Here is a 24,314-nt window from a genome sequence, read left to right on the forward strand (position 1 = left end):
GGTCGTGGACGTTCCGGAAACTTCTAGAATAGTAAGGGATTTTTGGCCGCCCCCCCCCCCCCCCCCCCCCCATATCGCCTCAAGGGAAAGTATGATCGCCTCCTTGTGGTTATAATAAGCCGGTGCGCTTTGCTGACGGAGGGGACGGAGCGCTCTCCTGTGGCCATAAACTCGTCATCATTTAGGGACAGCTTTTGCGGCTGGTTTTCAAAAGAAGCCGATATCTGGGTCCTTGTCTGATTTTATCAACATGTACATTTTGCATTTGCTCAAATTGCTTGTCCTAAATAACCTCCTCAGCATCCCAACGACAGCTACATAAGACAAACCAGTATTATTCATTTCCCCATTTCAAATGGGAAGGGGTAGAGACTGAGAAAGGATGGCAGGGACCGTTGCTGGGCTCCCTCTGTCCCCATCAGCCTATTGAGGGCCAGAGGGGGAAATTATCTTTTTAAAATGACACTGTACCAATGGCGTAATGTCTCGTCTGGTTTTATTAGAGTTGCCAACCTCCACGTGATGGATGGAGCTCTTCTGCTATTACAGCTAATCTCCAGGTGATAGATATCAGTTCACCTGGAGAAATGGTGGCTTTGGAAGGTGGACTCTGTGGCATTATGCCCTGGAAGTCCCTTGCCAAACCCCACCTTCCTCAGGCTCCTACTCCAAATCTAGAAAATCTGAGGCCAGCCAAGCCTAAGAAGCATGGACTGTATATATAGAGACACAAGGCAATGAACTAATTGGTATATGCAATTACTTCGAGTATAAAATCAGTAGATAAGTCATACACCATTCATAAAGATATATTGTGATTATATTATAATATGCAACTGGATATAAATGTAATAACAAAACATACAATGAGGGCACTTAGGCAACCCAAGAAGCGTAATGGGACAGTACTTAGTAACTAATTCTCATAAACATTGTACATAAGGCAAGAAACCTATAACATTCATATTTCGTTCCAATAAATTGAAAGAGTCAGTATCACCAACTCCAAATCTCCAGGTATTTCCCAACCGGGAGCTGGAAACCCCAGGCTTTACCATAGAGTTTTGTCCAGATCCTCTAGAGTTATGTGATGTCACTTCTGGATTGGGAAATTCCTGGAGAACTGGGGTGCCTCCAATGGAGCAATGGAACCCCTGTCTATGGTACATCATAGAGGAAAGGAAACTCACTTGTAAAGGGCTAGAGATCAACTGGGAACATAGAGGCATGGAACAGCTGTTGGCATTTTCTAATGGGTCTTCAGAGTGGAGTTTTCTCCCTAACACTGAGAAATATCTGAAGAGGATTCTGAGCTTTTTAGGTTGCAAGGAACATAACTGAATAGCAGCCAGGTGCGTATGTAAGGTTAAATGAGTAGCATGAACTACAGAACAAAGGCATGCAGAAGCCTTTAAGTGATATCAGGAGGGAAGAAAGGGGAGAGGGTGACATAATGCAAGTGACCTCAAAGGAAGGAGCAGGGGGGCGGGGTGGGATAAAAATCTAATAAAATAAATGAGGCAGAGAAGCTGACCTTTTACCCAGATGTGGTACAACATTCCTCTGAGCTGCTTCCTCTTCCTAAATTCTGTCCTCTCTCCAGGCACCACCCCAAATCCCTGGAAATGTTTCAAGCCCGGAGCTGACAACACTATAAGAGGTGTTTTAGAAAGCCCAAAGAGGCATCGCCGTTAAGTCTGTAGGAAACACCCATCCCATTGTATGAGGATACATCACTTGGAATCTTCAAATATATGGCATGGCAACCACTACCCTTTCTCAAAATTTCAAAACTGCTGACAGTGTTGCCAGCCTCCAGGTGGCGACTGAAGATCTCCTGGAATTACAGCTGATCTCCAGAAAATGGCAATCGGTTGCCCTGGAGCAAATGGCTGATTTAGAGGGTTGACTTTATGGCATTATATCCTGCTGAGGTCCCTCCTCAAACCCCAACCTCTCTGGACCTCACCCCAATTCTCCAGGAATTTCCCAATGCAGAATTGGCATCCCTAGACAGTGCTGGAAATTTCTGCTCCGTGCTATGCTTGTTTGACCCGAAGGTGCTACTGAATGTTCCCTCTCACTGAGCTGCAAGGCATCCCTTCTCCCTGGAATCTGCATCGATGACTTTTACTACTTTCCCTGATTCTACCAAAACTCTCATACACATCAGAAAATTTCCTTCTAAAACTGATCACTCCCCAAGTATCATTGCATTCACATGCAAAAATATGCAGATTATAAGCTATTCCACCCAACTTCCAATCAATGTGTGGGAATTCCTCTTGATGTCTCTAAACCAGTGTGACAGCTCCCAATACTCCTAAATTGCCAGAGACTGGAAGGTTGTCAACTGCAGACTGAAACCTATTATCGTACATCTTCCCCTCCAGAGTATTCCCAGAAGAAAAGCGTCTCACCTCTTAAAAGTAATTTGGATGGCACCGCCCTGCTTGCAATTGCCTCTTAACCCTGTCTGGCAGGCAGATGGAATGGGAAAAAGGCTTTGCTGCAGTATAGCTGGACATTCTAGTGATTTTGCCCCTTGCCCGCATGAGAATGGATACATATAAGCAGTGCAGGCAACATCATATGCAGGGTTGAAAGAAAGCTTAAAACTGGCCCATACCTGTAAAATGTAGGAAACTGGAAATGGCAACTTGCGCTCTAGAGCCAAATATTCAAGTTATAACCTATGCAAGCAGAATGGAAGGCAGGCAAAGAATGTTTTGGGATGAAAGGGCTTTTAAGAGTTGCTTTAAATAAAGGAGAGTGATAGAGGCGAACAGCTGCCAGTAATCCAGGTGGAAATAATGCACTGATTTATGTCAGTGCATGTTAAAAAAATATCACAGGGTGCTCCTGTGTAGATCTATTACTTAGTATGAGATCTCGTGTTCTACTTCCAAATAAGACATGCCAACCACCAGTGTTTGGGCTGCAAAAACTAACCATCCTGATGATAATGAAAAATGTTACATTGAGTCATTTCAGCTACGCAAATACTAATTTTAAACTGGTTCTTTGCTCAGCAACTGAGGAAGGATTTCAAATAACATGGCAGGTCTCTTCAACTGATACAGGCCAGAATCCAACTAACCATGCCACTAGTTCAAGGCAGCCAAGGGCCCTTTGAACTTGGTATATACCATCTTCTCATGGTATATGTCAAGCCACTGTGGAATATTGTTTATGGTATGAAACAGTGGAGGATGAGCTGCTCAAATCCATTAAACACACATAAGACCTGTGGACTGTTTGCAATCCCAGCTGTGTCTTTGGTTTTATGCCACATAGTATTTGGAGAGATACGCAATAATAGGAGTCAATATAGTGACTAATCATACCAATAATGTGGCATAGCCACCAACATTCTGGGAGTGTATGATTCATTAGAAAAAGTTTAATTTACACTGTACAACATACAAAACAAGGCAGTTCCAATAAAACAAAATGAAGTCAATTCAAAAATAACTGTAAAATATTTAAAACGTTGGGCTGTATAAAATAAACAAAGCTTCTTAAAGAAAATGTTCAGATTTTGTTTTTAAGAGAAGGCAGTGGGTAGTACTAGGGGGTGGGGGTTTTATAGTCCTTCTGTGTTTAACTCATTTTTTTCATTTCATAACCTTTATTGGCATAAGTTGTGTTTAACTCTATAATCTATCGTTTAAAAAAAACACTCACACATACACAGGCAGCCAACATTTAGGAAAAGAACAGGCAGCATATTGTAACAATTTCCATAATGAAAACAGCTTAGAGCAAAACCAAAAAGAAAACAATTGCTTTATTTCTATACATTGGGACTACAAATAGTATTTTTAACACTTCATTTTTTTTATCCAAATCATGAAATTATACATTTTGTACTAACACTAGTAAACATATTAAAATCACTCAGAGCTCTTTTGCACATTTAAAATATATTGCTATTCACTGCTAATTAAATATGAAATTCAGGAGCTTCCTGCAGCAGTAAAATAGTTGGGGTTTTTTTTAAGTCCAGGAGACCATGAATAGCACAACCCCTGTTATAAAATTCTCGATCTTCTTAAATAGATGCTAAAGGATGAACTTGATTCTGCCTCAGTTGATGATTTAAGTTCCAATATATATAGTTTTTTTAAAGCAAGAATTGCACGTGAAGTGTTGACCCATCGGTGGGACTATTCCTCAACCATCTCCTTTCACATGAAACAAACATTTCAAATACAGACACGTGTCAGATTTTCCCTTCCTCCATGTCCAGACAGAGCGTGAGCTGTGCAAAATGGGCTCCTAGGTGCTTAAGCCATGGAAAACAATGAGAGCAGCCCAATGTTGTACACACCACACACACACACACACACACACACAGTTATCCTGGGTGTACGAAGCAAATGAGATTATGTGAACATTTGCAGGCTTTCCGATATAAAAGATAAAGCCTGATTGCTGCAGTTCAAAATTATTTTAATAGCTGATACAAATATTTGCTTTTTTTTCAAAGTCACAACTATCATACCCTATACGCTGAAGAAGTCTGATACAATTTTAAAAAGTTTACAGGCACAGAGGAGAAAATGAAACTGCAGAGGGGGGGAATCCACAAGGATACAGCTTCGTCAGCCCGCAGCAACATCCAACTGATCATGACAAAAAATTAAGATAATAACTGAAGACCAAGCATGACCATCTGGGTTTCAAAACACAGAAAGGATATAAAAGCTCTCTCTACCACTTGCTACCAAGATAATAAAAGCAAATTCTTCTCTCAGTTGTAGCAAACTGCAGTTGCAGAAAGATTTGTAAACAATTTCTGCCACTTAAAAAAAAGACATGGAACTACTTCCCCTAGCCATTTTTTAGCCTCTCGTTTCCGGGACACTTCAGACAAATGGTTTTGCTTCCCTCTCCCAAGGCATCACCCTGTTTCCATCCCAGTGGCTGCTTTGTACGTTGCTTTATTGCCAGCTTGTGAAGTTATTTGTATTTTGAACAGCACAAACTCAAAGCTTCATCTTTGGTTATTTTCACTAAGATGGCTGCTGTGCTCAAACATGCTCTTCCCTTGGAAAACCCTCCCCAAAATTGCACACAGCATTCGTTAATTCAAATCAGAACAAGGTAGCGTCAATGTAGGTAAATGCTAACGAACGAGAGCAAGTTAGCACCTTTCGCTAGAACTGAAGGCTACTGTAGAGTGCTTGATAGGACATTGAGCTACAGAAGCCTGCACGGAATTCCCTTAGCCAGCTCAGCATCGGCGTTGCTTATGGAGCAGGCACTGATTTAGTCCTTCGGCGCAGTGATGTCTGATTCCGCTTTAGCTCAGCTCAGCTCAAATCCAGCTGCACATTCAATGGCGTAAAGAAGTTTGCTCCGCAAAAGGTTTTCATCGTAGAATTCTGGGAGCTTCAGTAAATTCATGCAGGTGCTGGCAGTGGGAAGTCTCTCCAGATCTGATCCTCCGTTGTGGACACAAAAGGCAGGATACAATTCCTGGGGAGGAAAGAAAACATAAAGATGGAGAATTACAGCACGCTTCTCCCTCCAAAATGAGAAGAAATCTCACCAGAATTTTCAGGGCATTTTCTGTGTGCTCCTAAAGCAGTGGTTCTCAACCTTCCTAATGCCGCGACCCTTTAATACAGCTCCTCATGTTGTGGTGACCCCCAACCCTAACATTTATCCATTTTACAGATGGAGAACACTGATGCAGAGAGTCTTAGGCGACCCCTGTGAAAGAGTCATTCGACTCCCCAAAGGGGTCCCGACCCCCAGGTTGAGAACCACTGCCCTAAAGCAGGGGTCTGCAACCTGCAGCTCTCCAGATGTTCATGGACTACAAATCCCATCAGCCCCTGCCAGATGGCCAACTGGAGAGCCACAGGTTGCAGACCCCTGCCCTAGAGGAACCCCTTAAAGCCAAATTGTGAAACTGTACTCAGGCTAGCCTGGGCAATCCAGATCAGTGCCTCAAAGCTGATCATTTACATGAAAATGTATTCTATCTTTGACAGAAGTTTGAGGACTCAAGCCATTGGGGGGCACCGTAGGTCAGCTCTGCTACAGAGTAACATGTCCAAGGATAGTCTAGACCAGGGTGTCTCACTCTGGCTGTCTTGATGTTCATGGACTATTATTCCTATCAGCCCCTGCCAGCATGTTGGCAGGGGCTGATGGGAATCATAGTCCATGAACATCTGGACAGCCAGGGTGGGACACCCCTGGTCTAGACCTTCTGAACCCTTTAATAGTTATGGATTTACTTTTTCAAATGTCTAAGGGTGGAGCCTTACTTTACAAAGTGTTGGTCTTTAACTGCCCAATAGCTTGCTATTCTGATAGGATGCTGAATAGCACACAGGAGTGCTTTAGTGACACCTGGTCCTTAAAAGCTTCTAAAGGTTGAAAACAAACTTACACTGCAAAATGGTTGGGCTCAGCCCTTAAAGGACAACTCGCTCTGTGTTCAAGAACATCAAATCTCTCCCCACAACTAGGGATACCGAGGACATTTGTGAATCATGCCCAAAGTTCTATTTTCATTGGCAAGAGTGTATTAATTTCATCAAATGTTCCAGTGAGTGAAAATAGATTGTCTGATTTTAGAAACTGGAGGGGCGGGAGGAATCCTGACACCCTAAGCCAGGAGGTTAATGAGATTTTAAGTTAAATTATTGTTTAAATGGACGCCTTAAAATGTATGCCGAGGGTAAAATGCTGTATTTTTTAGTGTTCCTTTCAAAATGCTAATTGAATTTTCCCACTTTACGCTTTAAAAATGTTAAAAATGAAGTTATATATGCAAGTGTCACGCCAAGGGCACCATTTGTTGCATAATTAAATGCCGGGCAACGGGAATCGGCAACAGAAGGGGAACGTGAAGCATCATCAATTCATTGTGTGACCTGATTGGAACTTAACAGTTTCCAACGGCACTTTAATGATTTTTTTTTGTCTGTAACAATCTCATTTATTAAACTTATTAAACTTTAATTAGCTGCAGCATATGTTATGGTAAGCCCAAGCTGCTGGCAGAGAAGCTTCCCCATTTTGTCTTAAAATGGAAGACAACCTGACCAAGCTATTTATAAGCAAAGTACTTTAAGCCACTCGACAGTCTTTTAAATGAGGCTGCACTAACTATAGCAGAAGGTGAGAGTTCCCCAATGTAGTCATGGACAAGAATTCAAAGCCAGGAGAGAAGAAAGTTATGTTCTTCACAGCAACATTTAATTATCTCCTATTGTAATACTGGTATATACAATTAATTACCAAAGACATTCTGCACTAATTGCTGCCCTCAATATATTTCTTTCATTTAATGCATCCACTTATTCCATGGCAAATACTAATTACTACTTACAGTACACGGCGCTCTTCATCTTCAAAGTACTGCACAAGGATATATTACAATCCCGGAGTTAGACTACCAGCTCAAAATGGAGCCACATTGGCTGGGTTACAAGGGCTCATCATGGTAATGCTGCATCTGTCTCAATATAGGCGGCATAGAAAACTACTTGGCGTCCCCTACTGGGGAGGGGAGAGTCATTCATTAGTACTGAAGACTGGCAAGAATCTCTGCCACTCCATGGCAGAGGTCTTTAGAGTGGTGAAATATAAATTTTCTATATCAGGGGTCTGCAACCTGCGGCTCCAGAGCCGCATGCGGCTCTTTCAGCCTTATACTGCAGCTCCCTGTGGCCTGAAAGTCGGAGGGTAGCGTGGGCATGTCCCTCCAGCCCTCCAGAGCAGCGCTGGAAGGAAAGGTGAGTGGAGGGGCCGAACCGGAGGCAGCCCCGTGTGGAGCCGCCTCTCCGGCTCGGTAGATCTTCAGGGCCGTGGAAAACAAGTCCAAAATGGTTCTTTGGGTGGTAAAGGTTGCCGACCCGTTCTATATAAACAGTTATTTTCTACTCTACTGCTCCATTGATGCAACATTGATTTATTTACTTCATTTACACCCCACTTTTCTTCCCAACGGGGATCCAAAGCAGCTTCTGACCTTCCCTCGTTTTATCCTCCCAACAGGTTACAGTTACCCAGCAAGCTTCTATGGCAGAGTGAGGATTTGGACCAGGGAATAGGCTGACACTAACTGCTACTCATGCTCAGGTTTGCCAAGTTGCTCCTGGTGAGCCCAGACTTTGAAAGGAAGCAGACAATGATGGGGCTTATTTTGCTCCATAAGGCCTTTTGTTCTCCACAGAACCAAGGAGGGGCAGCTCTCCCGCAAGCTCGGCTTCAGCAGGAGGCCGAGCAGTACTTCATTGCTACTGCCACCTCCTACAATAGCAGGATTGGAGGGCACAGAAAGGGGTACAGGGGGTACAAAAGACCAGGTTGTCCTGGGAGCTGGGGGTAGGGTTAGGGGAAGAGTGGGGTGGAACTGCATACCCTATTCCAGTGGTGGCGAACCTTTGGCACTCCAGATGTTATGGACTACAATTCCCATCAGGCCATGCTGGCAGGGGCTGATGGGAATTGTAGTCCATAACATCTGGAGTGCCAAAGGTTCGCCACCACAGCCCGATTCCAATCAGTCAAATTTTGTGTGTGCGCATTCTACTGAATGTGAGGAAAGTCAAAACATTGCTGGGGGAAGAGGGAGAGTCTTGTTCGGGTGACTGTAGCCCTGCCAGCCTTCTCAGCCGTGGACAACTTGGTTCTAAAGCCCAGCGCTGAGGAACAAGAACAAGCGGAAGAAAAGAACGGTGGTTCCCCTTCTGCCATTTGGGCTTCTGCTTAAAAAAAAGGGCACTCTGAATTGCTGAGCGGGTGACGGAGTTCACGCAGCCTAGATTTATATAAACCACACAGACAAACTGAGTGTCAACAACAAGCTCGTTTAACACCCTGACTCCCAGTTTTTTTTTCTTGCTAGTTCTGTGGCTCTCTAGGCGGGTGTTGCAAAATAGGGAACAAAGATGAGTGCTGCTACTCCATTTGTCTTCTCTTAGTTCTTAACTGTAAACCACCTCAATCTATCAGAGAGTGTGCTGTACGACTACATTAAGAATGAATAAATACCTCCTCAAAATTGGCTGGCCCAGTCTCACCCCATATGTTCCCACACGGCCTCTTCGTTCGGTAGAGGCCAATCTACTGGTGGTCCCCGGCCCCTCGATGATGCGGCTGGCCTCCACACGGGCCAGGGCTGCAGCCCCTGGCGGCCTGGTGAGCAGCTCTCCCACCAGCTGTTAGGGCCCTGCAGGACCTTGGTGAATTCCGCGGGGCCTGCAGGCTGTTCCGCCCGAGACCTTTGGAGAGTCCAGCCGCTGATGGGTGCCCCCTTGGCTGGCTAGCTGGCCCCTTTCGCTGGACCTTCAGCCGGCCTCTACATCTAGGCCTATAACATCTATCTAGACCTACAGAATACCCTGAGGGTGGAAGAATTTATGTGTTTGGCAGAGCCACCTACACCTATACTGTTTGCATTTAAGTACTACATGTTTAGCTAGTTTTCGCTGCTTTTATAAGTTTTAGCCTATTTATGATGTTTTAAAATTGTATTTATTATCTGCTGTACACCGCCCAGAGCCCCTCGGGGATGGGGCGGTCTAGAAGCCCAAAGTATAAATAAATAAAATAAATAAATCTTGGGAACTAAACAGGGCCCACCCTGGTTAGTACTTTTGACAGGTGGTCCCAGAGGTGGGATCCAGCAGGTTCTCGAGAGTAGGTTACTAATTATTTGTGTGTGCCGAGACGGGGTGACTAATTGGTGATTTTGGCCTTAGTTACGCCCCTCCTCTCAGCATCAGCGCGCAGAACTTGAAGCAGTCTAGCAGGAGGTGCACCGGCGTGCGTGGCAGCCTGCACCTGCGTGCATTCGTTTCCCGCCCAAGGACCGGCGCAGCGGCTGCGTCCTTGCCACAGCCCCGCCCAGGAACGCCACACCCCCGGAATGCCCCACCCAGCCCCATTGGCGCTACGCCACAGTTTGAATCCCACCACCATGGGAACCTGTTACTGGAATTTTTGGATTCCACCACTGGGTGGTTCCCAAAGAAGACCAGGGTTCCTACGCAGAGGAAAGGAGTGGAAAGCCGCCTCTGTTTGCCTCTTGCATTGAGAACCCCGTGAGGGGTTGCCAAAAGTCACCTATATGATCTGACAGTACTATATATGAACACATTATAGGTGCAAATACTAAGTACTATTCCTTTATTATATATTTTCCTCAATTATTAAGAGTGAGGCATCATGTCTTCGACAAACTAGACTAAATTACAATTAAATCTGAGGACAGGAAAAATGGATACCTTAAATCCTAACAGAGGAGGGCGGGAGCAGCTGGTCACGAACTTCAATAATTTACGTTTTTCTTCATCAGTGAAGCTTTCTACGACTCTCCAAAAAATCTTGATTACTGGATGATCTGCAGAATAACCACCTAGTTTTTCCAAAAGAAAATCAAGTTGCATTAAAGTTGAGCAGCACTGCTACTGTGCATCATGAGAAGACAGCCAGCCTCGCTGTCTGAACATACTGGTACACTTGAATCATATGAACAGTCACAGAGATGTTCAGCTAAGATAGTCCTGTGCACACTATTGTCTTGGTGCCTTTTTTTGGCTCAGTTTTTACAATATTCGCTGAAGGATGCCAGATAGGCAAGCTTCCCAACTTCCACGTGCCATCAGAGAGCGAGTCTGTGCTGAGCCATGCTCCCCATTTGAAATGTGAAGACTGAGAACAACAGAATGGCGCACCTGACCCCAGATACTTCTGAGTGCTTTTTAAGAGATGCAATTAATTTGAAACATCTATACAGTGGTGGCGAACCTATGGGACTCCAGATGTTCATGGACTACAACTCCCATCAGCCCCTACCAGCAGGGGCTGATGGGAGTTGTAGCCCATGAACATCTGAAGTGCCATAGGTTCATCACCACTGATCTATGAGATTCATTGTGCTGCCAGAAGCCCAATATTCTGAAAGCTAGTAAAAAGATAAAAAGGATAATCAACAAAAATGAAACCATGAGCAAAAGGTACTTGAAACTGTTTACGGACCCCGGCCTGACCAAGACTTGGAGGTTAGACTTATCTGGTAGCCTTAAGCACATGCAATCTAGGCTCCATGAAGAAAAGGGTTGAATCAAGTAACGCACAATAAATAAGTTTCTCAACCATTACCTGCCCGTTAATCAAAACATTGTAAGGATTATTTATTTAAAGCTTTTGAATGCCAACTTTCCCCTCGTCTTTGGATCCCCAGGTGGCAAATAATCAAAAATGTCAAAATAAACTGTTATAATACATATATGAACAATTAAAAACAATTACACAAAAATACATAAAAAGGAAGAGGGGTCAACAAGAGAATATCAAACAAAACAGAAAAGTCTTCACTCGCTGTCAGAAGACAATGATAGAGGGGGAATCTCCCTGGAGAGGGAATTCTACAATATTGGGGCCATCACTGAGAAGACCTTTCCTGGGTTGCCACCCATCTAACCTCAGATGGAAGGGACACCCAAAGAAGGGACCTTGAAGATGACCGTTAATGGTCAGGAAGGAGCAGGCGGGCCTTGAGGAATGCTAACTCCAAGCCGTACAGGGCTTTAAAGGTTAATACCACAGCACTCAGTGGGCCCAGAAACAAATTGGGAGCCAGGATAGATGGACTAAGACTAGCGTGCTGGTATTACCAAAACAAGTCAACATTCTGGCCAAATCAACCTATACCAATGCAATTTACAGACACTCTTCAAGGGCAGCCACATGTAGAGCTCACTGCAGTAGTTTAAGCTTGATGTTACCAGGGTATGGACCATAGTAGCAAAATTGTTTTGCCCAAGAAAGGCAGCAGTTGGCTCCCCAGCCACAGCTCTGCCCATCTTCTTATCCAACGGGGAGGCCTATTGCAGCAGTTTGCAACAACAGCAAAAATTCAGAGATGCCTTTTTTGGAGACAACACTGTAGAATGACCAAATGCCATCATTTATTAGGAGGAGGAAGGAGTACCTTACGGATATTGTCTATCAGATTATTGCAGTAATAAAATAGTCTGTTAACTAGAAATGTAACAAAACCATCAGGTACCTTGTCAAGAAAGTGAAGAAAAACATTCATATTTAAATTCATGTGAAGCACGACCCAACTGAATTTAAGGTAATTATATTTCATTAATCTCAATGGGAGGAAGTTAGCCACCCTCTTCATTAAAATCAACAAGAGTGTTTGTATGGCAGGAAGTACATTTTATGTTTGATTGTTTACATGCCACTGTCCCAAGACTGAAGCATTGTGGGAAAGCGGAGAATGGTGGTAAGAGCTGCCAGCTAGCAGATGTCAGTGCTGGAGTGATTTTGGTTTTGAAAGTGTTTTAGTTCACGTCTGGTGTGTTTTTAAGAAACAAAAGATCAACATTTTCTACACAACCTGCCTTTTCCCCATGAATATACTCAGATTTCGATCTCATCCTCTTAAACAGTCATCGTTTGACTGCATTGTACTTGCCTGAATAGTTGGTAAAAGTTTTAAGGTCATCCAGACTGATAGGAACCTGTGCACCAGAAATCAAAACCTAGAAAGGACAGGAAGGAAAAAACATATTTCAGGTGTGGTCATAAATTTATTTTTTGTAATTATTATGTTATAGTCATCGAATTATGGTTTGCTACCTGAATTTCTTGCTGATCAAACATCCTAAGCCACTCTAGATTAACAACGTTGGCAAGACCCTGTCTGAAAGCCAGGCAATGCTGCCGGATCTGTTTGTTTAACCTGTAGTCTGCCACAAGATGGATGTATGCAATACGGTTAGCGCTGGTGACGGGAATATCCTTTCCTCCTAGCTTCAGTTCAACCACCTGTAAAAATAAAGATCATCCATGACATGGAAGTCCCACTCTCTCACCAGTGACCTGGTTTGTTACTCCAACATTAATGTCACATTTTATATACTGTTATGACCATTGTTATCTTGTTTATACTGTCACATTTTACGGTATTATGCTATGTTTATTGATGTTTTTATTGGTGATGCTATGCTTATATTTTTACCATGTGAAATGTTATGATTATTGTTATTTGCTGCTTATATTGCTTATGTTTATTGATGTTCCTACTATTTCATAATGTTATGCCCATTGATGTTTTGTTAATTGACTATGACCCATGATGTTTGCTGTTTATATTATTGTTGTTTGCCGTCCTGAGCCCTACGGGAGGGAGGGCTGGTTATAAATCGAATAATGAAATGAAATAATTTGCTGGCATATTGCCAAAGGTGTCTCCCTCAGAGACTCAGCTGAAACTTTAAAAAAAAAAATTCAGAAGCTCTGAATGAGGAATATAAAGAATTTAAAATGGCACATCTAAGATCAGAGAAATTTACATTTTTAAAAAACCTCTGTTCATCTACACTTTAGAAAACATATAATACAAAAATGAAATGCAATTAATGGGTAAACTCCAGGAATGGGCGGGGGCACTTTCTTCCCAGACACCCCACAGAATTCAAAATTTTCTGATTTAAAAAAAATTATGTCATTTTTAACACATGAACACACAAAGCTGCCTTATACAGAGTCAGATCCTTGCTCCAAAAAGGTCAGTACCATCTGCTCTGAGTGACCGCAGCTCCCCAGGGTATCAGGTGGAGGTCTTCCATATCACCTGTTACCTGTAATCCTTTTTAATTGACAATGCTAGGGAATGAGCATGAGACCACCTGTATGCAAAACAGATGTGGAACCAGTGGGCCACAGCCTCTACCCAAATCAGGAAGCTTTAAAACTCAACTTCCTTTGAATTTTTCTCTACTGGTTTCCAGACAATTTCCTGTGATCCCTTGAACCACACAGCAGGTGTAGAGAACTGCTTGTAAAAACATAAATAAAAAGAACTACATTTAACTTTATTTCACTACAAATCCTGGGTGTCCCTCAAAGGTTTAACCGCAAATTTTTGTGGTCAGAAGCAACAAGACAGAATTTCTGGGGATGGCCTACTGCTCTGTTGCATCTTTTGCCACTAGGTGGCAAAACAGAACTGTACAGTTTGTTTAAAACTATACCTGAATTGGCTTATTCCTATTTTTAAAGAATACATTTAAATGTATCCGAGTAAAATTACAAAAGCAACCATTATGAACACACAAACATTAACGATAAGTATTTTGCTATCATGCAGTTCAGTCGAAAAAATGTAGTGAGGCTACTAATAGATGAATGCTCAAAATTTCAGCAGATCCACAAATTTAGACTGAATTCTTCAAACATTCCAAGAGATCACATTCCAGCAGGTTCTGAATGCAATCCGAGATATCCAAGTAATTATTATGCAACTTGAATGAGAAGAATTTCCACAGCTGGACATTTTCATAAAGACTGCCTTTGAAAATATAGCAATATTCAAAATAGCATTTGAGATATTTAGAGCCACTGCTACTCTACTATCTTGCAGCGATGGGCCTGTGAATTTGTCCCAATAGTCTTGAAGATAATCAAGACATTCTGGCTAGTTGAAACATACACATTTTATTTCGGAGGGCTATCCGGTAAACTTAAATCTGTTTTTTATAAATCATACAAGAGGGAACCTGCAAAAACTTGCAGAAGAGATCTTATTTCCCTCTCCACTATTTCCTGTGGTTGCTATTTCCTTTGGATGTTTCTGTGGTTCCCCCTCCCCCTCAGAATCTGTGGTTGCTTAGCAACAGCCACTGGAAATATCCACTGTTCAAAATTACAGGTGTTCCTTATGGCATTTTTGGATTTTTAAACCCCCACCCCCAACGTATTTTTTTAAATTCCACTTTTTTCTGCAAACCTGGGGCCTTTTCTGGCTTGTTGAAAGATCTTTCTTGCCCATTCACAGCTCCAGCCACTGGATTTAGGGATCATCAGATTTGGCCAACTATTAGAATATAGATGACTGGCGTGCATTTCAGGGCTAGTAACTGAGACAATATGACTTCACAGTACACATATGAAAGTTTCTTTCGTAACACAGTGCTTTTTTATCCTTGCCCACTTCACAAAGAATCGCCCTCCATGGGAGATTCAGTGTCTTAAAAACATGCTTTAAAATATGTGAATCGCCAACAACTATCTTGTCATGTGTAAATAAATATTTCCCTCATATCCCCAACATTTAAACACTTCTGTGGTCCGTGTAAAGTGTTGCAGCTGTTTATATTTCTTGCAACGATGTCTTAATTTGACACATTACTCAGTTTCGGTCTCACTGCATGTTATTTGGTTGAGACATAAAACTGAAAACAGTGTCAGACCAAGAAGGGAAATGGTCAGAGTCCAGATGCTTTGACACTCGGTCACACGAGAAGCAGTTGCGGTGCACGATGTGCCTTATCAACGCGGCATCTGAATACAAATGCTGCAGCGAAATTAATAGCTAACTAGCTACACCAGGAATGGGAAAACACAACTGGGATGCTTACCTGTGCCTCCCCCAAGTCATTATTCACCACAGTAAAGTTCAAGCCGAGTTCTTCCACGTCCCCTTCGTAGCTCTTGAGGAAAAGCAAATTTTTGTACATTTCAGGATCCAGTGAGGCCAAATGATGAATATCCACATCCGCACTCGTCCCCAGCAGTTTGGAGAGGAAGAAACCAGCAAACGGAAGCTCGACAAGCATATTTTCATATAAAGCCTAAACAACGGAAAGAATGAAACATTCACTCATTAGCTTTTTCATATTTCAGACATTTCTTTTTATCTCAAGCCCTTCACGGATGGTTTGGCGATCCGGGGAGACAGCCTAACTATTCTGGGTGCAGGGAAATGCTGTCAAGTTGCAGCTGGCTTATGGCAGCAGCCCCACAGGGTTTTCAAGGCAACAAGTCTGCTACTGCCGGAACAGCAACCACGGACTTCCTTGGAGGTTTCCCATCCAAGTGCTAGCCGGGGTTGACCATGCTTAACTCCCAAGATCTGACGAGATCCAGCTAGCCTGGGCTATCCAGGTCAGTGACTGCTATTCTTAGCTAACACACACAAAAATGTTCTTTATTCATCATGCGGCAGGCCAATTGTCCAGGCATCACTTTTCTGTTATAATTTGAGCATCCTTTGGCAGTTGTCTATCAGAAGCGATTGTCAATGTAGTCACACAAGTCAGATGACTGCACATGATCTTGCTTTTTTAAAATAAGCCTGTCAATACTCTGCTCCAATACAAGCCTTACACCAAAAAGAAATAAATCCTATTATGCGTAGCTGTGTTTGCTTGCTTACTTTGCAGATTATCCGCTTCTGGCCGTTACGGAGAAGAGCAAAGCAGCTTTGCCGAAAACTGAAAACTTGCCCCTCTGATATTTGCAGTTAACCCCGTTTTTGGAGATTCTACCAGGCAAGCCCACACGTTGTAAACCAATCCCCACAGCTAGGTTTTGAAGTGCTTTGGCAGTAGAGATTTTCGGGCTGCTGAATTCTGTGCTTTGCACCAATCCTCAAGACAACCAAAAATTACCTCTAGGGTTGCTATTACACCTCACTTTTGTTCCCAGTGGCATAACACAGACAGACAGACATATTCTGGATGCAACCTATAAGGCCGTTGCTGGTGTTTTATTGTAAGCCTATGACATTTCAAAACATGCTCCATGTAACGAGTTTGTGAGCTAACTCAGCTGTTCCGTTAAGAAGGGAAAGGAGGGTATGTAAACATGTTAAAACCCATCAAGCATTTTCCAAGTTCTTCTGGAAATGAAAGTAGCATCCTCAGTCATTTTGCAGCAAAAACGAACTGTCTCCTTTCTTTTATATAACGCTGCAGGCCCATTTTCAATTCATCTATTGGTGCTATTGGAGTTTAGTTGCCAATTTAACTGGCAGTGCCAGGCAGACAGGGCATTTTAAAAATTCTGGAACAGAGTGATGTCCAGAGTAGAATGGACAACAGCACCTTCCGGTTTGGTACCAGAAGCTTAGATTGTGTCTCACTGTAGTTTTCCTCAGCTCTAAGCAATGAAGTTCCTCATCCTTTTATTCTGTGAAGCGGGTGGACATTAATTATTAACCTGTACTAAATTATTCCTGCCCCAGCATCAATTTAGCATAACAGCAGCTAAGCCATTTTGTATCGCTCCAAGCCCAAAACATTTCAAAGCTTTGTGCATCCAGGATCAGGAAGAAAAAACAGGACCTAAACAGGCAGGAAACACCACCAACCACGATGGCCCACCAATGGCGCACAGAGGCTTTGTGACATTTTGGATACATCGCCCAGCAGGTATCAACAATTAGATCAACGCCAAAGAGGGTTTGGCAGAACTGTATGGTTTAGTAAAGATGTGGAAGCTGAAACCGTCATTTGTGCAGCTGAATTCAAAAAGGAAACCTGAAGCGTAAATCAGAGAATCGAACTAATTTGTTGAAAGGGCTGGATATTAAATAAAAGTGACTCGATTGGGCCTGACTTTGGGTGGGGGGACTGCCTCAGCTGGCCCCAAAACGGCACATGGGGGGGTGGCCTGGAGATCCCACAGTGGGATGGGGTGGCTGCCTTTAGAGGGTTTCTCAGGCCTGTTAGCCAGCTAAGACCAAAAAAACAAAATTCCCGATCTGGCTTGACACCCCTGGCGTAAATCATTAATTTGCCATCTGTAAAGTCACTATTTGCTGCTCAGAATTAGTAACAACTCTCCCAATTAATTTTTTAATGTCTCAAAGCTACCTGAATTTAAAGTGGAATTTTGTCCAAGCACAAATACAAAAGAATATTTTTCCCCTTTTTACACAAATGCAAGTCAGGTTTAAGCCTTCGAAGTATTTAATATACAAGCACTAATAAATGATGGCTCTAAACACTATGATCACATCAGCTAAATGGATTATAAATTAAATTTCCATAATGTATGCAACTGAAATACAAATGTAGGCATAAATCAAGGTAGTTTCTAAACACAGGTTAATTACACAGATTCAAGAACTGTCTATTTTTTATGCAAAATAATCCACTTACCATTTTTCACGGGGGTCTTAATTCTTAGCCACATGTAACACTGGCTCCTAGAGGCCTATCAATAACTTCTTGTCAAGAGAAAATAGCAATAGGTATATTGAAGGAATCTGCATGTTATTTTTCAAGTGTCTGTCTTTTATGAGTGTTTATTGCTGGAAATTGTGCCAAAATGATTTGAAATAAAAAGGATTAATTATGGTAGAAGCCTTTTAATATAAGTGAGTGCACTAGCAATGCAATTAATGCAAATTGTGGTGCTATCAGGAGAATAAATGTGAACAACATCACAGGCCATTTCTGTCTGCTGCCAAATAACTTTAGTAATTTACTACATTAAGAATCAATAAAAAAATAATGCTTTTCAAATGCATCACTATCAATCTTCAGGTATCTCCACTGCAAACATTTAGAACTTAATCTACCTAAAAACTATGTAAAGCATTTTCAAGCCACCTTGATTGTGCAATCTTGATTATAATTTTAACTACCATGGTTCCCCATAGCCAAGTTCTTCCAAATATAAAAGGCAAAACAAACATTCATGAATAAGGTAAGATGAATTGTTAATATTCCAATTAGAATAAAAGGCAAGTTTTGTAGCGAACATTTCTCAAATGGACTATCAGTCCCTGATAAGTTAATCACAGTTGAGCTCTGCTCTTTCCAGGTGGCAAAATACAGTAAGCCGCGCATTGCACAGGACATGTACACATGCCCAAAACTCCTGGAATTTTCTGAATCCTAGTGAAATCCACATTTTTCTTTCATTTTCCAATTACGACAAATAGACAAAGGAAAATGAACCTCAGTTTACATTCCTGCAGTGGAACAAGAATAATTCCCATGATCCACGGGGCCATTCTACTATTTCTTTCCAGCAGAAGTAGCAATTTTACCAGTTCTTGTAACTTTACCACTGGTATCTAAGTTGGCCCTGGGCTCTTTTTGTGTGTGAATAATATTGTGGGCATTAGGCACATACCCAAAAATGCAAACTAAATATGTTTACTTAAAATAAATTACATAGGGTTGGCTCCCACGGAGTATTTCCATTGACCAGGGGGGCAATTTTGTGGATCTCCCTCCCAGTTGCGGATCTCCAACTCCCCTTAATTCTGCTTCTGGGGGTCCCACATGCCCCAGGAGCAGCATTTCAAGGGGTATCTGGGGGCTGCAGAAGAGAAGGGAGGAAAAGAAACAGAAATCCCTTCTGGCAAAGGAACTGATCTATAATACACAAGACACTGAAATTGGTGGAACATATTTCAAAGCCAATGTTTTCTCACACTGAAGTATTTACCTAATTTATACTCAAATCCTTTAACTCAAAAGAACCAAAAGATGTCTTCCTAGCATACATAGCAAGAACAGTTAAGAGCAGATACAATTGCATGTGAGGGCCTGTGGAGTAGTTACTGCTTCCTTAAACAGGGGGGAAAGTCCAGCTGCTACAAAGAAGGCAGATGTGAGGTTCTATCAAGGGAAATCTCCTCTTTGGACATGGATAATTGAAGTAACTATTGATTGGTGACAAATATCTTCTTGTGCAAAGTGGGCAGCGCTGTTTCAGGTATACTTGGATGAAGTGTTTTGGACCCAGTTTCATTTCTGTTTTTGGAACAGCAAATGCCCTGGTCAACCTGATTTGCCTGGACTTCTCAAGTAGCGTTCGATACGAATTGCATCTTTCTAGTTCAACTGAGATGGGCGGAGTGGCGGGGGGGGGGGGGGGGGGAGACCTCTATGGTTTCAGACCATCTCCTCAGATGGATAACTAGACCTTGTACAGGGCTCAATTCTGTATTCCAAGCTGTTTAAAATATATCCGTGAGGCCATTGGGAAATGTCCTGAACAAGTGTTTGGCGCCATTACTGGGTTGCACGAGGATGAATAAACTGTCAAGTCAGAAGTCATTATTGGTCAATTATAATGCCGGTGAAGGTTTATAGGGACAGCCTGTTGACCTCCCTCTAAAAGAGGAGTTTGCAAATTGGATGTTTTTAGATCTGGTCTAAAGATGGAGACCCAAATTCCTCATGAGGCCTACAGGCCCTTCACCCAGCCTGAGGTAGTGCAGCCTTTCCTTTATATCCAGGACTTGGACAAGCTCTCCACATACTGTTCATACCCAGACTGGACTACTGGATTAATATCTAAAGGAACACCTTCTCCCATATCAATGTGCCCATCCCCCCAAATCAGCAGATCACTACCTTCTCATGGAACCTGTACCCTCAGTGGTAAAAAAAGTGGAGACTCAAGATAAGGCTTTTTCAGAGGTGGCCCCGAGACTATGGAACCATCTCCCCCCTGAGGTGCATCAAGCAGCTTCTTTAAATGCATTTAGAAAACTAGCAGATGCACCTGTTTTCCCTAGCCTTTGGCTAAAGCAGGGGTCTTCAAACTATGGCCCTCCAGATGTTCATAGACTACAATTCCCATGAGCCCTACCACTTGGCCATGCTGGCAGGGGTTGATGGGAATTGTAGTCCATGAACATCTGGAGGGCCATAGTTTGAAGACCCCTGGGCTAAAGAGATGGGTTCCCCCTTCCAGTAAAATGACTTTTTGAAATCGGTTTTATGAATTTCAATAAATGTAAATAGGTTTTATGGAATTAAAACAGGTTTTACTGATTGTAACTGTTTTTAGGTTATCAGGTTTTATTACTTTTATCCTATGCTGTAACCTGCCCTGAGGCAGGATAGGGTGGGATAAAAATATAAATAAATAAATGGATTTGGTAGAAGTTGCCCTTAAAAACAAGCTCAATTCAAAGTTCAGGCTACTATATTTAAAGACCAGGATAGTTAAGACATCAATTTATTTCATATCTATTTCTTCCTATCGGTTAAAATGTTGGGAACAGGCCCTCCTTCATGCATTCCCACTTTCTTGAGTAAGGTGACCAGTCACTAAAGGAAAGTGCCTTCTTTGTGGTAGCATCTATAGCCTTCCAACTGAAAGAATTAAGTACTTCATCCACCACCTGGTAGCTGGTCTTTGTTTTAGAATGCTCTGCTTAGGTCCTAGTGCCTACCTAGTTCTGTTAGGCTGCACTAGGACCCAAGTGAAGCATTCTAAAACAAAGACAGTCTAGCACGTGGTGGATGAACTTACAATTCTACTTCATTCTTTTTGTTGAAAAGGGTACAGACTGTATCGTTTTAGGGACCAGGTATATTATTTTTAGTCACGGCCTTTGATAGTTTTTTTTTTTTAAGTATGATGGAGTACTGATTTTTTTTTAACCTATATCCCACCATTCTCTTCTCCATGGAGACCCAAAGTGGCATACAATGCAAAAAAAATACAATAAAAGAAAAATATATTAAAAACAAACAGAGGAAAAGGTTTCAAAATCAAAATCAGGCCTGTCTCTTTCTCCCCCTCTTTAGGCCATAGGTGTCAAACTCGCGGCCCTCCAGATGTTATGGACTACAGTTCCCATCATCCCCTGCCCGCATGATGCTGGCAGGGGATGATGGGAACTGTAGTCCATAACATCTGGAGGGCCGCGAGTTTGACACCTGTGCTTTTAGGATACGACCCTCAGGCTAGGAGCTGAAGGACAACATTGCAAAGCTCTCCCATTCGACCTTCAGTTGCTGCTTGACTATATTTATTGCCAGATTGATTTTAAGTCAGACTCCATTTTATTCTATGTCTAGTTTCCATGCAGCTTCCAATTGTGTTTTGTTGATTTTACTGATTTGATTCCTACCTTTTTGTGACGATCAGAGCCATTTCATGAACCCTTTAGACAGATATGGCAGGACTCTGGACTTCAGGCCAACCCAATATGCTCATCTCTCAGATAGAAGCCTAAAAATCACATTTTATACTTTGTATGCATGCATGACAAAAGGTCTAATAAGCGTTCCCAACAAATACCAACATACTGTATTGGTCCAAAAGCGTTATGCGTCTGAAAGTACTAATTTTCAGAAGTATTCTCCTGCAGCAGGCAAACGCAGAAACGAAATTGATCTCTTAAAAGAGAATTACCAGCTTGAAGTTATACTTCATACGTGATTAATTTCAACAAAGCTGTGTGAAAGTAACTATCATTAATGCAACCAGAGAGCACGCATCAAGATGAATCAATAGCTTCAAAACAGCAAAGTATTCATTTTCAGTAAGAGTTCAAGCACAACAATTTATTTCAGTAAATATTCTGAACTTAATTGGCTTAAATGGACCTAGGTGTTTCCAAAGGCAAAAAGGGATCAGGATGCCACTACCACATACTTTAACTGTTTATTTATTCCCTGTCCAGAAGCCTGATTTAGGGGCTATAAAATGCAATCAGTACACAAACCAGAGGCTGGAATCATCTGCTAATGGAACTTTTAATTGAGAAGTGACCACTGACATGAGGTAATTCTTTCCATGTAGGATTGCTTGCAGGGACCTTTGTGTACTTTATCACAGTAAACAATCGCTAACATATGCATTAAAGAAAATTTAAATACATTATGACCCAATAAATATCACAATCAATCAATACAATCTTTTCCCCCTCAAAGATTTAGTGTTAAAATACCACACTTTTAGTGGTCTTTTAGTGCTCTCCACATATTTATAATGCTGGTACTAGTTTAGTCATTTGTAATGAAAAGATAATTGGTAATGTGAAATAACTAGTATGTAGAGAACTACTACTATGTGTGTTTATCATGATAAAAAAAATAAAGTTAACGTTAACAAGCAGTTGATTGATCTTCATTTCCACTCAACATCAAATCCTTAGATTTTTACATTGTTGGCTGGTTTATTCTACTTGGAAACAACTATATTAGAGAAGTACAAATCTGTAAGCTATTAACAATACATAGGAATCTTAATCAACATTGCTGGTGCAAATGAAGCAAATGATGATCTAGTGAAATTAACTTCTTGATTTTTTTGAAGGAAGTTAAAAACTTTGCAGGCAAGATTTCTAATATTTTCCTTTGAATATTTCTCATTGATAGAAGCAACAGAATTCAATTCCTAAAACCCAAAGCAGGTCAGAATTCTGCTCTGCCCCCCCCCCCCCACCCCAGGTTAATTCTAACGTTTCCAATCTAGAGAGAGTGTCAACCTTCGAGGACTGCAGTGTAACCATATTCCAAGCTGCAATCAGTTTGGAAAAAGGCTACAATCGCCTGCTCCCAGTTGCCTGACCCCGACATTTTTCAAGGTTGGCTTTCTCCACTGCAAATGGACTGGAGAAAATGTCTGCAGTTGGATTCTGGCCTCTAACGACTCTGTTAAGGAACCAGGTGTCCCAGCCCAACACAAGTGGTAGCCCTAAGAATCACATCACCACCACACAAAACAAAATTTAAGGAGGCATGTTAACGCTTAATCATGAGCGGGTATCAAGACTTGAATGTACGATAAAATATCTAGATCTTTGGGAGCAGGTGTTACTATCTACTGGCAGAGAAAATTACAGTTTCTTCAACGAAAGTCAGAACAAAATACATTTTCTAGGGAAGATCTTTAACGCTAAGCAAAGCATACTTGACCACCACCTCTGAAAGGCTATCTGAACCCATACAGAATGCATATAAATTATTCGATTTTAATGTATTTGTTTTCTGATAACACTGAAACAGAGTTCTTAGTGGCAACGCTCTTTGCGTTTTAGTTTATACAAATAAGAAATTGCTCTGGATGCCAGACTGCTTCCTTTTCAGCATATGCAATCTGTTTACACAAAGGCTTCTATTAACATACTACTGCATTTCAGAAGTTATTTGCAAATGGGAAAAATGGAAGCATTTTTATAAACGGATGAATGAGTTTTCAATGAGGTCTTCAACTAAAACCGCAATTCTGGCAGAGATTGAATAGTAAGGCTGTGCCTTATCTTGCTGCTGAATTCATCAGCTTTCCAAACATGCCAGTTAAAGGGCGTTTCTGCACCTGGGTACAGCTAATTATTAAGTAACACAGTCATTTTGTTTCTTGTGTAAACACGGAGCACAAACAGCAATATTTCTCTGCTTTCAAAATGACAAGCCGCCAGTTTCCTTTGGATTTCAAAGCGTAAGAACGGCAAAGCTATTCAGCTTTTCCCGACAAAAGGGAAAGCTTTTCTTATTATTTTGTACTTCAGTGTTCAGGCACAGGGTAACAGCTCCTTTTCCACCACTGCTGCGGTAAACGCTAACTATTTCCCAGGTCTCCTAAGGTGTCAGAGACAGCAGCTAATTAAGCACCAACTACTCACAGGGATTTTTGTGTGGGGTCTTGCATGGCAAAACCTAAAGGAGAGACAAAGGCTCCAACAGAGGATCAGGAATTATAATTTATTGGACCAATATGCCTGAATCCTTCAAAACAAGACATTTGTGATTATCTGCATAGCAAAATTCATCCCAAGTTCT

At 41.9% G+C, this 24,314-nt stretch overlaps 1 protein-coding gene across 2 annotated transcripts in view; it reads right to left on the minus strand.

The window, feature by feature from the left end:
• Window positions 1-3,772: 3,772 nt before the first annotated feature.
• Window positions 3,773-24,314, minus strand: part of UBE3C (ubiquitin protein ligase E3C) — a 58,478-nt gene continuing 37,936 nt past the window's right edge. For both annotated transcript variants that reach the window (XM_048511284.1, XM_048511283.1), the window contains 5 exons: window positions 15,408-15,620; window positions 12,625-12,813; window positions 12,461-12,527; window positions 10,257-10,387; window positions 3,773-5,484 (listed from right to left, as the gene is read on the minus strand). In XM_048511284.1, coding sequence (XP_048367241.1) covers window positions 5,314-5,484; window positions 10,257-10,387; window positions 12,461-12,527; window positions 12,625-12,813; window positions 15,408-15,620 — 771 coding nt within the window. In that variant the 3' untranslated portion in view covers window positions 3,773-5,313. The remainder of the gene's footprint in view (window positions 5,485-10,256; window positions 10,388-12,460; window positions 12,528-12,624; window positions 12,814-15,407; window positions 15,621-24,314) is intronic.

Source organism: Sphaerodactylus townsendi, linkage group LG11 (assembly GCF_021028975.2).
Source record: "Sphaerodactylus townsendi isolate TG3544 linkage group LG11, MPM_Stown_v2.3, whole genome shotgun sequence".
Classification (NCBI taxonomy): Eukaryota; Metazoa; Chordata; class Lepidosauria; order Squamata; family Sphaerodactylidae; genus Sphaerodactylus; species Sphaerodactylus townsendi.